The following is a 14,810-nucleotide window of genomic DNA, read 5'->3' as shown; positions in this document are numbered from 1 at the left end:
TGCACCAAGCTTTTACATGGGTACAGCATGTCCAAATGCCAGTCCTCATTCTTGCAGATCAAAGGCTTCAGCCACTGAGCCATCCCTCCAGCCCGTATTTAAGAAACTACTCTTTTGAGTAAAGATAAACTGACTGGTTCTTTCCTTCTTTCCTTAGTTTATTGGTTATTTGTTATATGAGTGGCACACTTTCCTGTATCAAAGAATTTAAAAAGTAAAGAAAATATACTCTCTGCCCGTAGGAACTTATAGTCTTATTGGGAAGACAACACTTGCTCAAACATTAAAAGGATGACCACAGATCCTCATTTATCTGTCTTGCCAATGAGATTATGACAGCACAGTTTTTATTCCTAAACTGCTTCAATTTAGGCCACCTTCTACACAAACCATTAACAGCAAAGCAAATGGTTAAGACTTACTGCTACACCATATAGAAGCAACAAGTACTGGCGTTAGGAGAAATGCAACCACTATAATTGGGCAACTCTAGAAAATCTCATGGCTGATGTGATAATACTTGGGCCTGTCCAGAAAAAAAATGACTTGGATCTGTCCAGAAAGAATTGAAAGAGAAAGTCTTAGAGAGACTATAAAATCCAAAGCTAAAACCTAAGGATGTGTAGCATCTGAGGAATGGTGCCCAGGCTCAGCTGGCTCCCCCAGCAGGAAGCACTTGGAAACACATCTACAAGGGGAGAAATCAAGCTGGGGCAAACTTGAAAAACATGGAGACTGGGCTGGACTTGACTTAGTAAACAGAAGCTAAATATGGGAAATGACATCACAGCATTTGGTTTTACAAGTGTTTCTTGGCCTATACAGTGGGCAGGATATAAGAAGTACAGGGGAGATGCTGAAACTTTTGGGGAGTCTTTTGCGAACAAAGTGATGCACAGATTAATAGGGTCAGAGAAACTAAAAAGAAAATGAGTACAAGAAGTTGGAAAAACAGAGCGGGCAGGGCTGGGTCAGGAGGCAGGATGGATTGCAAAGAAACGAAGGCACCAAACCAACGAGATGTGCTCCTTTGTTTTCAACCCTGAAGAGGACACGGTCAGTGCTGTTGTTAAAGACGGTGTGGCTAACGCAGGTGCACAGACTAGAAGATTCAGGCTACCTTCAAGGGGATGGCTATGTCAGAGGTTAAGGCAGGCCCTAAACACTACGATTACTAAACACAACGATTAAGTCACAACAACCCGTGTGTCTTATGCTGGACTGCCATCTGGCTCATTTGCTCCTAGCTTTCGTCCACAGGTCTAATTAGGATGTGCTCCTGTTTAGTTGTACCCCACTAAGCTACTTCAACTCTGAAACACTGGGCTACAAAGTCACAGGGGAGTGAGCACTTAAACACTGGATTTGCACTGATCAAAGCACCGGGGTAGATAAGAAACTGCTAAGTCTGAGTATACAAAGCTTTCTGAGAACCACTGTGAGCTGAGAGGGACCACGAGCTAAGGCAGAGCAGCAAGCCAGAAACACACTGCGAAACCTGAAGGGAGCAGCGGTGAGAAGCCCAGAGTCATTACAAAAGGCAGCAGCCCTCTCCTCTATGGGGCTCTCAGCAAGATGGATATAGCCATGCTTTCTCTTACACAAAGGTATGTTTTAGGGTCAGCCTCCAAGTCAATGACAGTTTTGGGTTTCATTTTAAATAACTATGGATTTAAAAGGTTTTTATTTTATTTATTTTTTATATACAGCGTTTACACACACCTTTAGTTTTTCTGTGGATTTATTATTAGTCTATAAAACTATAAAGATGACAAATGTTCCATGATCATTTGTATTCAGACTTTTAGGGCAGAAACACTAGCAAACACCAATTGTCTGAGTCTCTCATGTTTTTGATGCATATATTGTATGACGCATTGGCTTATGGAACTGAACTGAAAATGTTACTGGCATCAATTGTAGGTCCCAGCAAAAGCTACCAGGAATGTGACTCAATGATTCAGGACTTACTATACAAGTCTTCCAGCAAATATCTCTGATACGCAGATAATTCAGGATGCTGAAAAGAAAGAAGGTTGTCTGTGTGGGAAACACATTGTTGTGCATTGTTTGGGACCACAGCTAACCCAAATGGTATCCCTATGAAGACAAGTGCCCTTCTTCAAGACCTTGCTCTCATCTGCTGGGAAATTTTCATAATAAATATACAGACTGGCAATGTCAGCCAGAGCAATGGTGTGTCTATCGTACTATGCAACGCAGCCATGCCTTGAGGGCCCCATTCCTGTGACAGAAGCTTCTCTCTACACAAGGCTGTCTCTGTGACTCTAACACTAGTGTTAAAGTCATGTGTGAAAGGTTGAAGGAAAAAACATCAAGAAAAGCTACCCACTTATTGAGTTTGCCCATGTTCGCAATTGCTCCTTATATAGGAAGCAGATGGACCAACAGTTCTAAAGAAGATAGGAGTCTTCTTTTGAACTTTTGGAAGAGCAGGTATGAAGCAGGGCACACATTCAAACCCACTGTGGCCCCAATCTCAAGGATTCTTATTTACTAGGTATGAGATGGCACCTATGTAACATTAATAAGCAAATTTAAAAAGGACCACACAATGAAAAGTTTTGTGGGTAAACTATGTCTGAGTTCATTTCATTGCTATTATGTTTCTGAAGTTAAATTATTTACAGCACAGGTTGCCGACGACTAAAGGTCCACCAGCTATTAACAACTAGTGTTAATGGTTGTGGAGGCAGAAGGCTTTCATTTTAAGCAAATTTAAGCTTTAACTAAACATTCCATAACTGACTTTGCACAATCCCTTTGCATTTGACAGATTGCTCATCCTTCAAGGTCTACTTTAGAATCAGCTATTTGGTGAACTCTTCTCCTAGTGAGGTCTATTTCCTCTGTGCTTCCTCCCCTTTAGGCGATGGGCATGTGACATGCATTTTATCTGGGCTTGGAGTATGGGGCTATGCTATTGGTTCTTGTAGCTCTAGCAAATGGAATGTTCCTCGTGGGCAGGGGCTAGGATTTTACTCCTATCTATGTAACCCAAATGCTTGTGTTCTCATGCATGCTGATGATGTCTAAGCTTATAGGTTTATGAGAATCTGTTCTTATAACTTCTACAGAGTGTGAGCAGGTGAAGAATACCACTCTGCAAGGTGAAGAAGCTGGCAGAATAAGTACTTCCCATGGAATTGAGGGAACCCAGGTCAAGAGACTGCCAAGGATGGAAAGTGTAAGGTCAAGATCAGGAAGAATACTACTGGGATGTATTTACTGATTCCTAAGTCTGAATCTGGAAATGCTTTTCTTCCTTCTTGGTGATATGAGTGAATTAGATGAAGATGTTGTTCAGTCTAGTCCTACAGAGTTACTTCAAGGATGCTGAAACCAGGAACCTTGTATAATAAAACCCAGGATTTAAACAAAAAGTTCCTTTAAGCCAGGTGGTGACACATGCCTTTAATCCAAACACTAGGCAAACAGAGGCATCCAGATCTTTGTAAACTGGAGGCCAGTCTGGTCTACATAGGTAGTTCCAGACAAGTCAGGGCTATATAGTGAAACCCTTTCTCAAACAAGGCGAAACAACACAATAAAAAAAGCGAATCTTTGAGTTCAAGAAAGGGAGAAGAAGGACTCTGTTGAGATAATGGTATGTTATCATTTCCTCCAGATGAGAAAGAAAACAGCCTTCAGAAAACTGGCCACTGCTGAAGGACAACGAGTCTCACAGGTGGACAGCTGCGTGCTGCTGACATCTAAAGTGAGTAGCAGGATCCTGAGCACAGGTGTAGCTTTTCCAGGGAGCTGGGGATGCTGAGAACAATCAGAATCAGTACCATCTGCTCAAAGATCAAGATTTGAGGGCTGTCCCACACTAGAATTAATCTGAGGATGGAACCCTAGAATCTAGATTTTTGAACCAACACCCTAAATGACGTTGATGTAAAATATGAGAACCACTTTGCAAGGAACCGAAAACTCAGGGTTGCCTACATAGCATTGTTGAGATTCAGTATGATCCATTTGTCACTGAGCTTCCAAGAAAGGTAGGAGAATAAAACAAAAATGAGGTGAGAGCTGAATGCTTGCCTAGTGTGCATGAAGCCATGAAGCCCTAAGTTTAAACCCCAATATCCACTCACAAAAATAAGATCAACCAAGCCAAAAGAACACAACAAAACACCCCAACAATCCAGGTAAGAGCCAAGATTTCTACATGTAATATTGTGGCTGTTATACAGTTGTGATCTGTTTTAAGCAGATTTTATATATAAAAAACATGATTGGGTAAATTAGCAGCTGATCATTCATCTTCCAAAAGCAAAGCATTCACTAGCTGCCTCTTGTTGCCTAACATCTAATCAAGAATTTAATTTACATAGAACTTGAGGGAGATAAGCCCTATGTAATATCTGATTTCAAGCTTTTGTAAAATTCAGTTCTATGAATGAGAAAAGCATTAGAAGTGTTTCTTTCGTTAGAGAAGGGAGCAGTCTTCGATTTTCTTTCCCAGCATCACAGAATTAGTTTTCAATAGCTTCAGGAAAAGACCTACCCTTGAATCTAGGAAATAAACTGAAGCAGAGCTATGCCTAACTAGAAATTCACTTTGAATACACTTTGCATCAATAATAACTGGTCTCAGACCATCAGCAGAGCCAACTTTCAAGCAGATTTTACAAAGAATCCAAAATGCTAAATTTTAAGAGAGAAATGTTTAATTTCAACATCTCTATAAAAGCCACATACTAGAAATTGACTTTGGAGTCAGAGAGGCCACTCTAATGCTACTACTTTGGGGAAGTTTAAGCTAAGTAAATTTATTCAAATGTCTTATAGCCTCTGTCCTCTATACAAAGAAATAAAATCATCACCATAGGGAAATGCGAATTGTAGCCAATGTATCATGGAGTTCTGGGAATTCAGAAAAAATTACCATCAAAAAATAAGAATAAACCAGATACAAACTCCACTTCTTTATAAATTCAAATCTTTGAGGTCAAATAATAATAATAATAATAAATAATAAGCTTTTAAAATGATATTTTTAGCTAAAGGATTATATTTAACCTATATTCCAAACAGCTCTTTTCTCCTTTTTTTTAAAAATCAATTCACCATAAAATGAATTATTTGCAGTAACTGTCAAATAATAGAGGTCCTATCAAACAACAGATATGGACCTCAAGTGTGTAGAGTCGTGAAATAAAGTGAGAGCTTTTGATGATCCTTTCTGTAAAGTATGTGACAGTGTAAACTAAAGATTTTGGGCATTCAACTTTGAACTGTTTGGAATACTACTGTATGCAATCTGTCCCTCCCATAGTTCTGAGTCCTCAGGTCTCTCTAGACAGACAACGCTGATCTCTCCTCAGAGTGGCCAACTGAGTTGAAGGAGGTAGAGTGATATCCAACAACCAACCATCTCTTCCATTTGACAGACATCAGTGATATCAGTTGAACACAAGGAGAGTCAAAACTCTAGCCCACTTACATAGCAAAAACTTTCTTACTTAATTGCTATAAAGCCAAAAATCATAACTATGACAATGCTTTGTTGTAACTATTTTTGAAGGGCATTCAGGTAGTCAACATCACATATAGGTAACTCTTAAATCAAATTGCATAGTTCAGTGAGAAAAAGCAGAAAAAGCAATGGTGAGCCAATGGCAGCTTCGCAGGGACAGCGTGCTGGGAGGCGAGGAGATGCAGTACTCACCTCTGCCTTAGGTTTTGCCTACGAGTCCCTGCTAAGCTTTGCCCAGCACTGCTTCTAAGTCTCTAGTTAAAGAGATAAGGGCTTCATACGTGCTAGGCAAGTGCTCTACTACGGGGGCCATATTCCCAAGGCTCAGGTGAGCTTTCCAATTAAGGGTCCTTTCATTAGCAATACCTTAGTTCGTACTTACCCACTAATCTCTTAATGGATCATCATTAAGTATAAGTCACTACTAATGCATAAAATGATCTGAAAAGTATCATCTCTGCAAAGAGGCTTATGTTTTGCTTTTGAGATATTGTCATGGGAAGAATTATCACACAAAAAGCTCTGTTAATCATCCCCTAATAAACTTTTTTCCCTGGTGCATTTTTAAAAGTGATTGACAGTCAAAGCTAGCTTCCTCAAGACAATAAATATCACCTTGCATAATTCCTCTCTGAGTCTGGATGTCTTTTATGAAGGCTGCATAATACCAACAGTGAAACAAGATAGAGACACAATAAAAAACCAAAACTATAAACCAATCTCAATGATGAATACAGATGAAAAAAATCTCAGTAAGATACTTGCAAACTGGAGCTGGAGAAAGAGCTCGGTGGTTTAGAGCACTACCTACTCTTACTGAGCACTCTGAAACTCCAGTTCTGGGGACCGGGTGCCCTCTCCTGACTCTTACGAGCACTGCACACATGTGGTACATATACATATGTGCTGGTAAAACACTCATAGACACAAAATAAATAAATCTAACTTTTAAAAACGCTTGCAAACTGAATCTAAGAACACATAAAATGATCCCCTGCCGCAGTTAAGTTGGTTTCATTCCAGAGATGGAAGGATGGCTCAACATATACGTAAATCAATGCATGAGATCCCCACGGCATCTCTGTTCCCACTTACAGGCATTTTACAGACTGCATCATTTTACAACTACCGTTTAATTAATCTAATTCCTTCTGTTCCTTCACTGCTATTTTTTATATGTGAGAATTCATAAAATTAAACATTTTTCTGTTCCTAGTTTATAGGGCTTTTCAAAACAACACGCAGTGGGTTCACTACCTCATGAGACAGAGTAGGGAAGAATGCACACTAACACGTGCACACACACGTGTGCACTCATTCTTCCTCAAATATGCAGCCATGGCAACAACAGTCCAGACAGCCTTGGGATTAGGGTATAGGAAGAGGTCATTTCAGTCCGTCTCCACATAACTCAGATGCAGAAGACCTGAGTCAGGAGAATACGTTTCTCTCTTATCTCTACTGAGAGTAAGAAAAACTAGAAATGGTTATTCTATAGGACCTTCACTAATACTTACTTCCAAAATTCACTTGTAAAACATATGCTAAAAACCATTGAGAGAAAACTATGACAAAGAACGGTATACTGGGAGGTGTGGTCTTAAGAGATTTATATTAAATTTTGATTTCCACTTTTTTACTTTCACTGGCAATTTATTGACTACACTTATCAGACATTTACACGGGTTATTTTGACGTGTCATTCCAAACTGGTTATAAGAAATATGAAACTATTTGGCACTAAACCCATTATGTCGGTGAAGACCTATATCAGGATGAAAAGGAAAAAGCTCTTCCTACTTGTTCAGTCAACACGTATTTACAGAAGCAGTAGAGGAAGGGAAAGTTTCCCTTTATCCCATGAGAGTTTGGTGACTTCGTAGGAAATAAGCTAACAGCAGGCAGGGTAAGAAGACAAGCAGCCACAGAGAGAAGAGTGAATACCCTAGCCAGTGCTTTTAACTCTTCCTCTTAGGGGAGAGAAAAGGATTTGGGGGAGAGCTCAGTGGGCTCAAAGAATAAGTACTAGCTTGTAACAGTCTGTGTGTGATGTCACTCTCTAGTCCTCTCTTATGATCCAACATAAAATGATGAGGGAGTTACAGGGACATGGTGACAACAGACTCTTCTCAGGGGCCCTGTCTCAGGGCGCAGGAGGGAAGCTCCAACAAAGCCTCTGCCAGCATGTGCACCTTCCCACCCTCCCTCAGACGTCATCATAAATCAACACGTTTGGCAGTGGTGTCTCCTGACTTCCTACAAGTGGCACAGGTAATAAGAACATTTCAGACAAAGTGTGTTTTCAAGGAGATTATAAGAAATCCTGTAAAATAAATAAATAAAATGTCTTACAGAGCAGGCGGGTGCTGTTTTCATAGCTGAATCAAGATGGCAGGAAGGCACAGGGTACTCTCTGAACTGGGTGGGAATACTTTCAGTTTTATGAACTAGATTTTTATCAGGATAAATTATTTTTGTAATTAGAGAAAGAAACCAGGATATGTCTATAACTAAATATGTGTTTTTGTCACAGCAACAGAATAAAAACTAGAACAGAGTTTTAAATAAGGTTGTGGGCAGACTGGAAATGTTAAGTTCTTTCATTAGATTAACTTGTTTTAGTTTGTATTAGGAATAGGGACCTTGTTGCCATATTTATTAAAGCTTTGAAAAAATTAAAGTATATCTTCTTTTAACATGTGTAGTATATTTTTAAACTCCTGCCTGATGTCTAGTCTCTTACTATTTGTGACAGATTTTTAAACCCTTGTCTGACGGGAGTCTACTTGTCATGATATATTTCATTACCTTCTATTATATAAGCTCTACTAATGTCACACAGATGAAATGTGGTCATTTATAGTTTCCCAATTTCAAAGTGCCCTTACGACGTTAATAGACTCTTCTGGGAAAGAAAGAAAATCAAACCAATGCCTGTGTGTACTGCAGAACTGTATCAGCAGCCTTGGCCCCCTTGTCTGAGAAGGCCCTGTCTGTGGGGATGGAAACAGCTTCCACTTCACTTCAGAGAGTCCTAGTTACATTATTGACTGATTTTCAAATTCTATAATCTTGTTTTTAGTGCCACCGCAGGCTGAATCATCCTTTTCATAAATGGCAAAGGCTGTGGTATCTCTGTGGTGCTTCTTATTTAATAGAACTCAACCGTCACTCTAAGTAAAAAAAAAAATTCTGACAGACTATGAGAAATGTCCTGTTAATGAAGGCTATGTCCTTCTGGCCACGAGCAAAGGGTGTCTGGTACTTGCTAACTCCATTTAAAAATTGAATTATTTTGTAAAGTTAATTGTGAATTTCCAAGTATCCTTTAAGCATTATTGAATTCATTTACTCATTCTGCAAGATAAAGGCCAGCAGGAGGAGGCAGGGCAAGCCTGAGTCAGCTTCACTGGCAGTCACGACAAGGTGGAGACCGAGCCAGGGAAGAATAGTCAGAGTTGAGGTTAAGTTAAACTCCAATTCATTTTCATGGCAGTTGTGTTTAATGAGACTTGGAGCATATTCTTTTTGATAATAACATTTAAATATGTTTCTTCCTAAAGTCACCACAGTCCTGAACACAGATACTGAACAGGGAAGAGCTAGCTGTAAGATGTGTAAGCGGTTAGGGATGAAGACACATATCCAGGTACCTGCCAAACCATGGTAGAGCGGACACATGTTCAAAGGAGGTGAAGGGCAAGAACCAAAACTGTCCCTCCAAGTGACAAGTAGAACTGCATGCCACACTACAAAAGGGACCACTTGGCTGGGAATATGTGGGGAGAGACAGTAAGTGGCTTTGTTTATATTTAAAAGATCTTCAGATGCAATGTTCTGATAGCAGTTTCAAAACTTCCCAAGAGATGTACTACTTTATAAAACTTATACCACAGTTTATTCTTATCTACACTTAAAATTTTAAGCTTAAATTTTGCCAAAATCATATTTTGATAAAGTTCTTGGAAAAATATTTCCATTTACCAAATATTTTTGGTTCTGCAGCAGATAAAACTGGTTCTAAAGCTATGAGCTCAGCAATTGCTATCACGTTGAGTAGTATCCTAGAGTATCTGGGGTGAGGGCTTACAGAGCTTACACACAGGAGTCACACCCATGGGGAGGTTGCTAACAAATTAAATTAGTGTCTAGTTAGCTTAGTATTTTTTTTTTAACCTGTACCTTGATGGAATGAAGGCAAAAACTCAACAAAGAACCCTTAAAATGAAACGACGCAGACCAACCTTTTATTGCACCGACAATGTTTTGGTCTAGTCCTTTCCGGTTGTCATTGAGCCCTCTTTTCCTCTTCCCATTGGGTAAGGAGTTAGCCAAAGTCTTGTCATCAAAAAACGCACACACCAGTTTTCTAAACAGAAGGCTTCCTGAGCGAGTGTAGTTTGACAGTATAGAGTCCAGCTGAGATTTGGGCATAAATACATCGAAGCCTTCAGCAAGTTGCACTTCTGGCTACCAAAAAAATAAAAAGAGAAATATTTCATTAAAAGCAAGATGTGAAGCATTTTACTTTGAGCATAAGAGAGAAAAAAAAAGAAAAAAAAAGAAATATCAGTGGCTAAATGATATAGTCTCAGCTCTATGTACCAGATTTTGCAATTTATAAAATCAATGACCATTTATAATTCATAAAAGGAGATGCTATAATTCCAACAGTAAGTCTTACATGTTTCTGGTCATACAAATACTTCAGATAAGGCAGGATAATTACACAGCAATACAATCCTATAGGTAAAAGGACATGAATCACCTATATGTAACACTCTGATTTTGTAAATGGTGAAACTAAGGCCTAAAAAGCTTGTTTTAAAAAAAAAAGACTTTAAAATAATTCAAATGCCAAATAATTTCTTTCATTTAAGGTGACAAATGCAGGACTACACCCACATGTCCCTGTTCCTTCTACCAGCTATGAAATGGTTTACCCCAGTGAAAACCCACAAACAGTGATAACGCAAATGAGTAAAAATATCAGAGGATGGGACTTAGTCACAGTGAAAGGAAGGCGTGTCCTCCTTACACACGCAGTGCACACTGTGTGTCAATCATGGTCCCCAGATGCCATATGTGCAACTCTGAAAAGGAGCCCCTTAGATGTGAGGAGTTGGGGTCAGAGTCTCTCCTGGGTAACAGAACTCACCTTTTTTGTTTGTCCTACTGTGTGCCCAGCACACTATCGAGTGAAGTGCATTCAGAACATAGCCTACACAGTTTAGGCAGGTAAGGAAGGTGTTTGGACCTGCCCCCTGAAAATGGAATTTTGGACTGGATTATCCAGAAAGTCACCTCATTCTTCCGATCCACTTTGCCATTTAATGTTTGGCTTCTGAATGCCTGGTAAATATCACTGCAAACACAGTGCTGTCAGATTTGCCCCTGACTTTTGCAGCTTGCTGCTGTTTTCTGGTCAAAGGCCTAGAGGAGCGTGACGGGAGCCAGAGGCTGAGTATCTAACCCCTGCAAATGGATGGACACACAGCAAGCACTTGGGGAACCCTTGTTAAGGAACCCAATGTGGAATTGTTAGAATGGAGAGAATTTTACCATCATAACCTGACATAAGTTTTTATAATTTGTACATCCTGTGAACTCTGATTCTAAATGAACTGATCTCAGATTTTTGACAGGAGTTCCTGTATCATGTAGAATCATTAAACCCTTCTGCCAAGTGCATCCTATACTATTTGACCACCTAGGCTGGTACAGGAGTTCTTACATCACAAGAGAAGACAGGGAAAGAACTACAATTTACTGTATTTCTGTAACTCTGGGTGCTTAAAACTCAGACATCTGACTTTTGAGACTCTGAAAATTTTCCCTGGAGGACTTCCCTGAAGCACCCCAACTTCAGAAACACCAGCCTGAATAGAACACCAGGCAGAACTAGCCACTCCCTTCTCAATGTCTGCAGAGTACTCTCTATGAAATGTGTTTACAGTACTTTTTGAACTGCATTTATCTAGCTGGGATGCATAGCTTTTATATCTAGCATGCCAAGAATCCAGTCAGCATCCAGGAGATATGTACCAGAATAAACAAAATGCTTCGTAGTTAGGAATTCAGTGACCAGGCCTGAGTTTTCCTTCCCCTCTCCAGAGGAAGTGGTCTGCAAGTCTCATGCTGTGGTCAAGCACACACCGGTGTCTTAGAATGATGATTTGCTGGCTCCAGGAGGAGGTGAGTACCTGTTTCAGTACCTAACTCACCAAGTACCTTCTATGGGAGGGATTCAAGGTTGGCTCTGCAGCTACAACGGACATGAACACCACCATGCACACACACTGTAGGGTAAGAGGAACACTACCTGAGGTTCTGAGCAAGTGCTGTGAGTGCTAACGTCAGACAGGACTGGCTGTCCGGGATGTGGAGGAAAGGGAGAGGGAAAAGTCAGGCTGAGAAAAGGAAGGTGAAAAGATGGGATGACACTTTAACAGGGCCCTGAAGAGAAGATTTAGGAGACTATAGTAGAGTTATTATTTGTGGCACCTGCTATGATGCCTATAAGTAGTAAACCTGGAAGTTTCTGTGTATGGTGTGTGACTGCAGAGGGGCCATTGGTGGCTGAAGCTGTTGCTTTAGTTCTATCTTCCACTGCTGGGCCAATACTATTATTTTAAGTTGACCTTTCCACTTCAAGGAATCTGAACTGGCCCACTTGGAAGCACCTTACAGAGGAACGCACAGACTGATGAGCTGCAGCAGACAGCAACATAAGCTGCAAAGGTGGTTACGTTGCAGCCTCCCCCCATCTTCTTCCTTGACTACTGTTCCGACTTCTCAGCAGGTAACAGGGCACTAAGGCATGCTTAAAGGTGTCACAAAGCACCAAGTCCTTTTAAGAAAAAGGAAGAGGGGGAGGGCTACCTTTATGCTCTAAAACATGAAAAAACCATGATGCTAATTATCTTGTTTTCACTATGAAATCTTGCCATCTAGTCTACTTTATAAGCATAATCATAGTACATTATTACCGTATAATGAACCGCAATTCTGCATGTATTATTTAAAAATCAGGTTAAAACACTTTCCCTAGTTGTAGAATCATTATCTTTTTTTTTGTTTTGTTTTGTTTATTGGCTGAGGTTTAAATGAGATCTGCTTACTGATAACAGTTATAAAAACAAACATTTCTCTAAATAAGCAATGTTAAAAAAAATACTCTAGTCTTTCCTTGACAGATTCATTATTTGATGCTCAAGCCAAGACAGATAATAAACTAATTTGCAGTGTCTACTGCTGCTGAAAGATGTTTAAATGATGACATCCAAATTATAGGCACAACTTGACAATGTTTACAGTCATTAATTTTAGGGTTCCCTATGAATTCCCAGTGTGCAGCCATCCCGCTCACTTTAGGTACCCTGGCCACTGAGTGCAACAGATCAGCACTGGAGATGCCTTAAGCGGTGTGACTTCATCTTATACTGGTGATGTTCTGGGAGCAAAAACTGCTGAGTCCTAGGCTCTTGAAAATGTCCCTGGACCAAAGACAGCTACACTGACTATGCTGTTTCTTTACATTTCTGGTGTGGTGTTTAGGTAATAGATTTTACAAGAAAAATGAAAAGACACCTCCCTGTCCCCTGCCGTCCACAAGTTCCTATCACATCATAAAACACTTAAAGAGATCACATAAATGAGTCACTCAGGGAACACATCTGATACAGGCTATTTTATACAGGATAGTAATAGTACAAAATTACAGTAAGACATTTAACAAGCTACAGATACAGTCACTGGTTAGGAGGAAAGAAGTGCATAGATGCTTTTATTGGGCATTAGCTCCAGATTTTCCACGGTTAAATTAATAAATGATACACAATGATTCTCTCAGCTCTGTGGTGCAAGACTCACATTCCTGGGCACATGCATGAGGTTGTCTGGCCAAGGTGATGTGAGGTGGAGACAGGGAGTTGGGCCAGCTGGTCAGGTCTCAGAAAGGATCAGGATGGAGCCTTAAGAAAACTATAGGTGAACAAGTGGGTTCTGCTGAAGAAGATGGATTTTCTGCCCTTGCAAATGTAACACAGGACTGATATTTAAAAGATGTTATCCGGGCAGTGGTGGTACATGCCTTCAATTTCAGCACTTGGGAAGCAGAGGCAGGTAGATTTCTGAGCTCGAGCCAGCCTGGTCTACAGAGTGAGTTCCAGGACAGCCAGGGCTACACAGAGAAACCCTGTCTCGCAACAACCTCCCCCCCCCCCAAAAAAAAAGATGTTAGACTGTCTGTTTGCAATACTACAATATAGAATGAGTCTTTGTCCTATTTACTTAGCAGCGTATTTGATTTATTCCTAGAAAAGTAAGTTTCAGCTTATGAAAGAAAAATTATTTAATTTTATTATTATTATTGAGTTTTCAAGACAGGTTTTGTGTTTGTGTGTGTGTGTGTGTGTGTGTGTGTGTGTGTGTGTGTGTGTAGCCTTGGCTGTCCTGGAACTCAATCTGTAGACCAGGCTGGCCTCAAACTGGCCTCAAAGAGAGATCTACCTGCCTCTGCCTCCCAAGTGCTGGGACTAAGGGCGTGTACCACCACTGCCCAAAAGAAAAAAGTTTTAAACACTCAAAACCCATAACAGATTTTGTTTTGCTCACAAGTGTTATCTTTTTTAAAAGAAAAATTAATATTGTATCCTACAACTCAAATCTGCTCCCAGTAGATTTACTATCACCATTTTTTAAATGGTACCTCATGGCACTTGACCTGCTGAGACTCGGGTGTACTTTGGCTGACTCTGGCTGATCAGCCTCTGTTCCTGTTAGTCAGCTCAGCACAGGTATAGCCTAAGGATGTGGCTGAACTGAGAATCCCCAGTGTTAATAGAACAGATGCTTCTGGCTGCACTCCATTGAGACCAATATTAAAAATGCTTAAGAAAATTTCTATGAAAAAGCAAGTATAATGATCACAGCATATATTTAGTATTGACTAGGATAAAAAATCATTAAAGTTCTAATTCTTTTGTTTCTTTGATAAAATTTGGTAGAATTAAGATTTTAGAAAAGACAGTACAATTTTGTCTCTTAAAAGTTTCTTCATGCATTTGCATAATGAGAGATTCTAGCCTTTCAGAGATGTGGTTAGCCTTTTCCTTCTCAGGTAATAAATCATGATTCTGAACATTAAGGCCTGATTTATGTTAAAGACTATTGAGTTAAATGGACAATATGTAAGATTTTAAGACCAGTCTAGCTTCTTCTTCCCTAACTCCACGGAAATTGCTCCTTTGAGAAGATGCCCGTGGTGAGACTCTTGTCTCTGACCTTCCAAGTAGAGGAGTTC

The 14,810-nt window shown here is 40.0% G+C and overlaps 1 protein-coding gene across 2 annotated transcripts in view; it reads right to left on the bottom strand.

The window, feature by feature from the left end:
• Bend7 (BEN domain containing 7) overlaps positions 1–14,810 on the bottom strand; it is an 82,734-nt gene that overhangs the window by 29,786 nt on the left and 38,138 nt on the right. For both annotated transcript variants that reach the window (XM_028764879.1, XM_028764880.1), the window contains exon 6: positions 9,751–9,976. In XM_028764879.1, the coding sequence (XP_028620712.1) occupies positions 9,751–9,976 (226 nt within the window). The remainder of the gene's footprint in view (positions 1–9,750; positions 9,977–14,810) is intronic.

The sequence above is a fragment of the Grammomys surdaster genome, unplaced genomic scaffold (assembly GCF_004785775.1).
Source record: "Grammomys surdaster isolate TR1022 unplaced genomic scaffold, NIH_TR_1.0 146, whole genome shotgun sequence".
NCBI lineage: Eukaryota > Metazoa > Chordata > Mammalia > Rodentia > Muridae > Grammomys > Grammomys surdaster.
The sequence above is the reverse complement of the archived record's forward strand: the minus strand, read 5'-3'. Positions and strand labels throughout refer to the sequence as shown.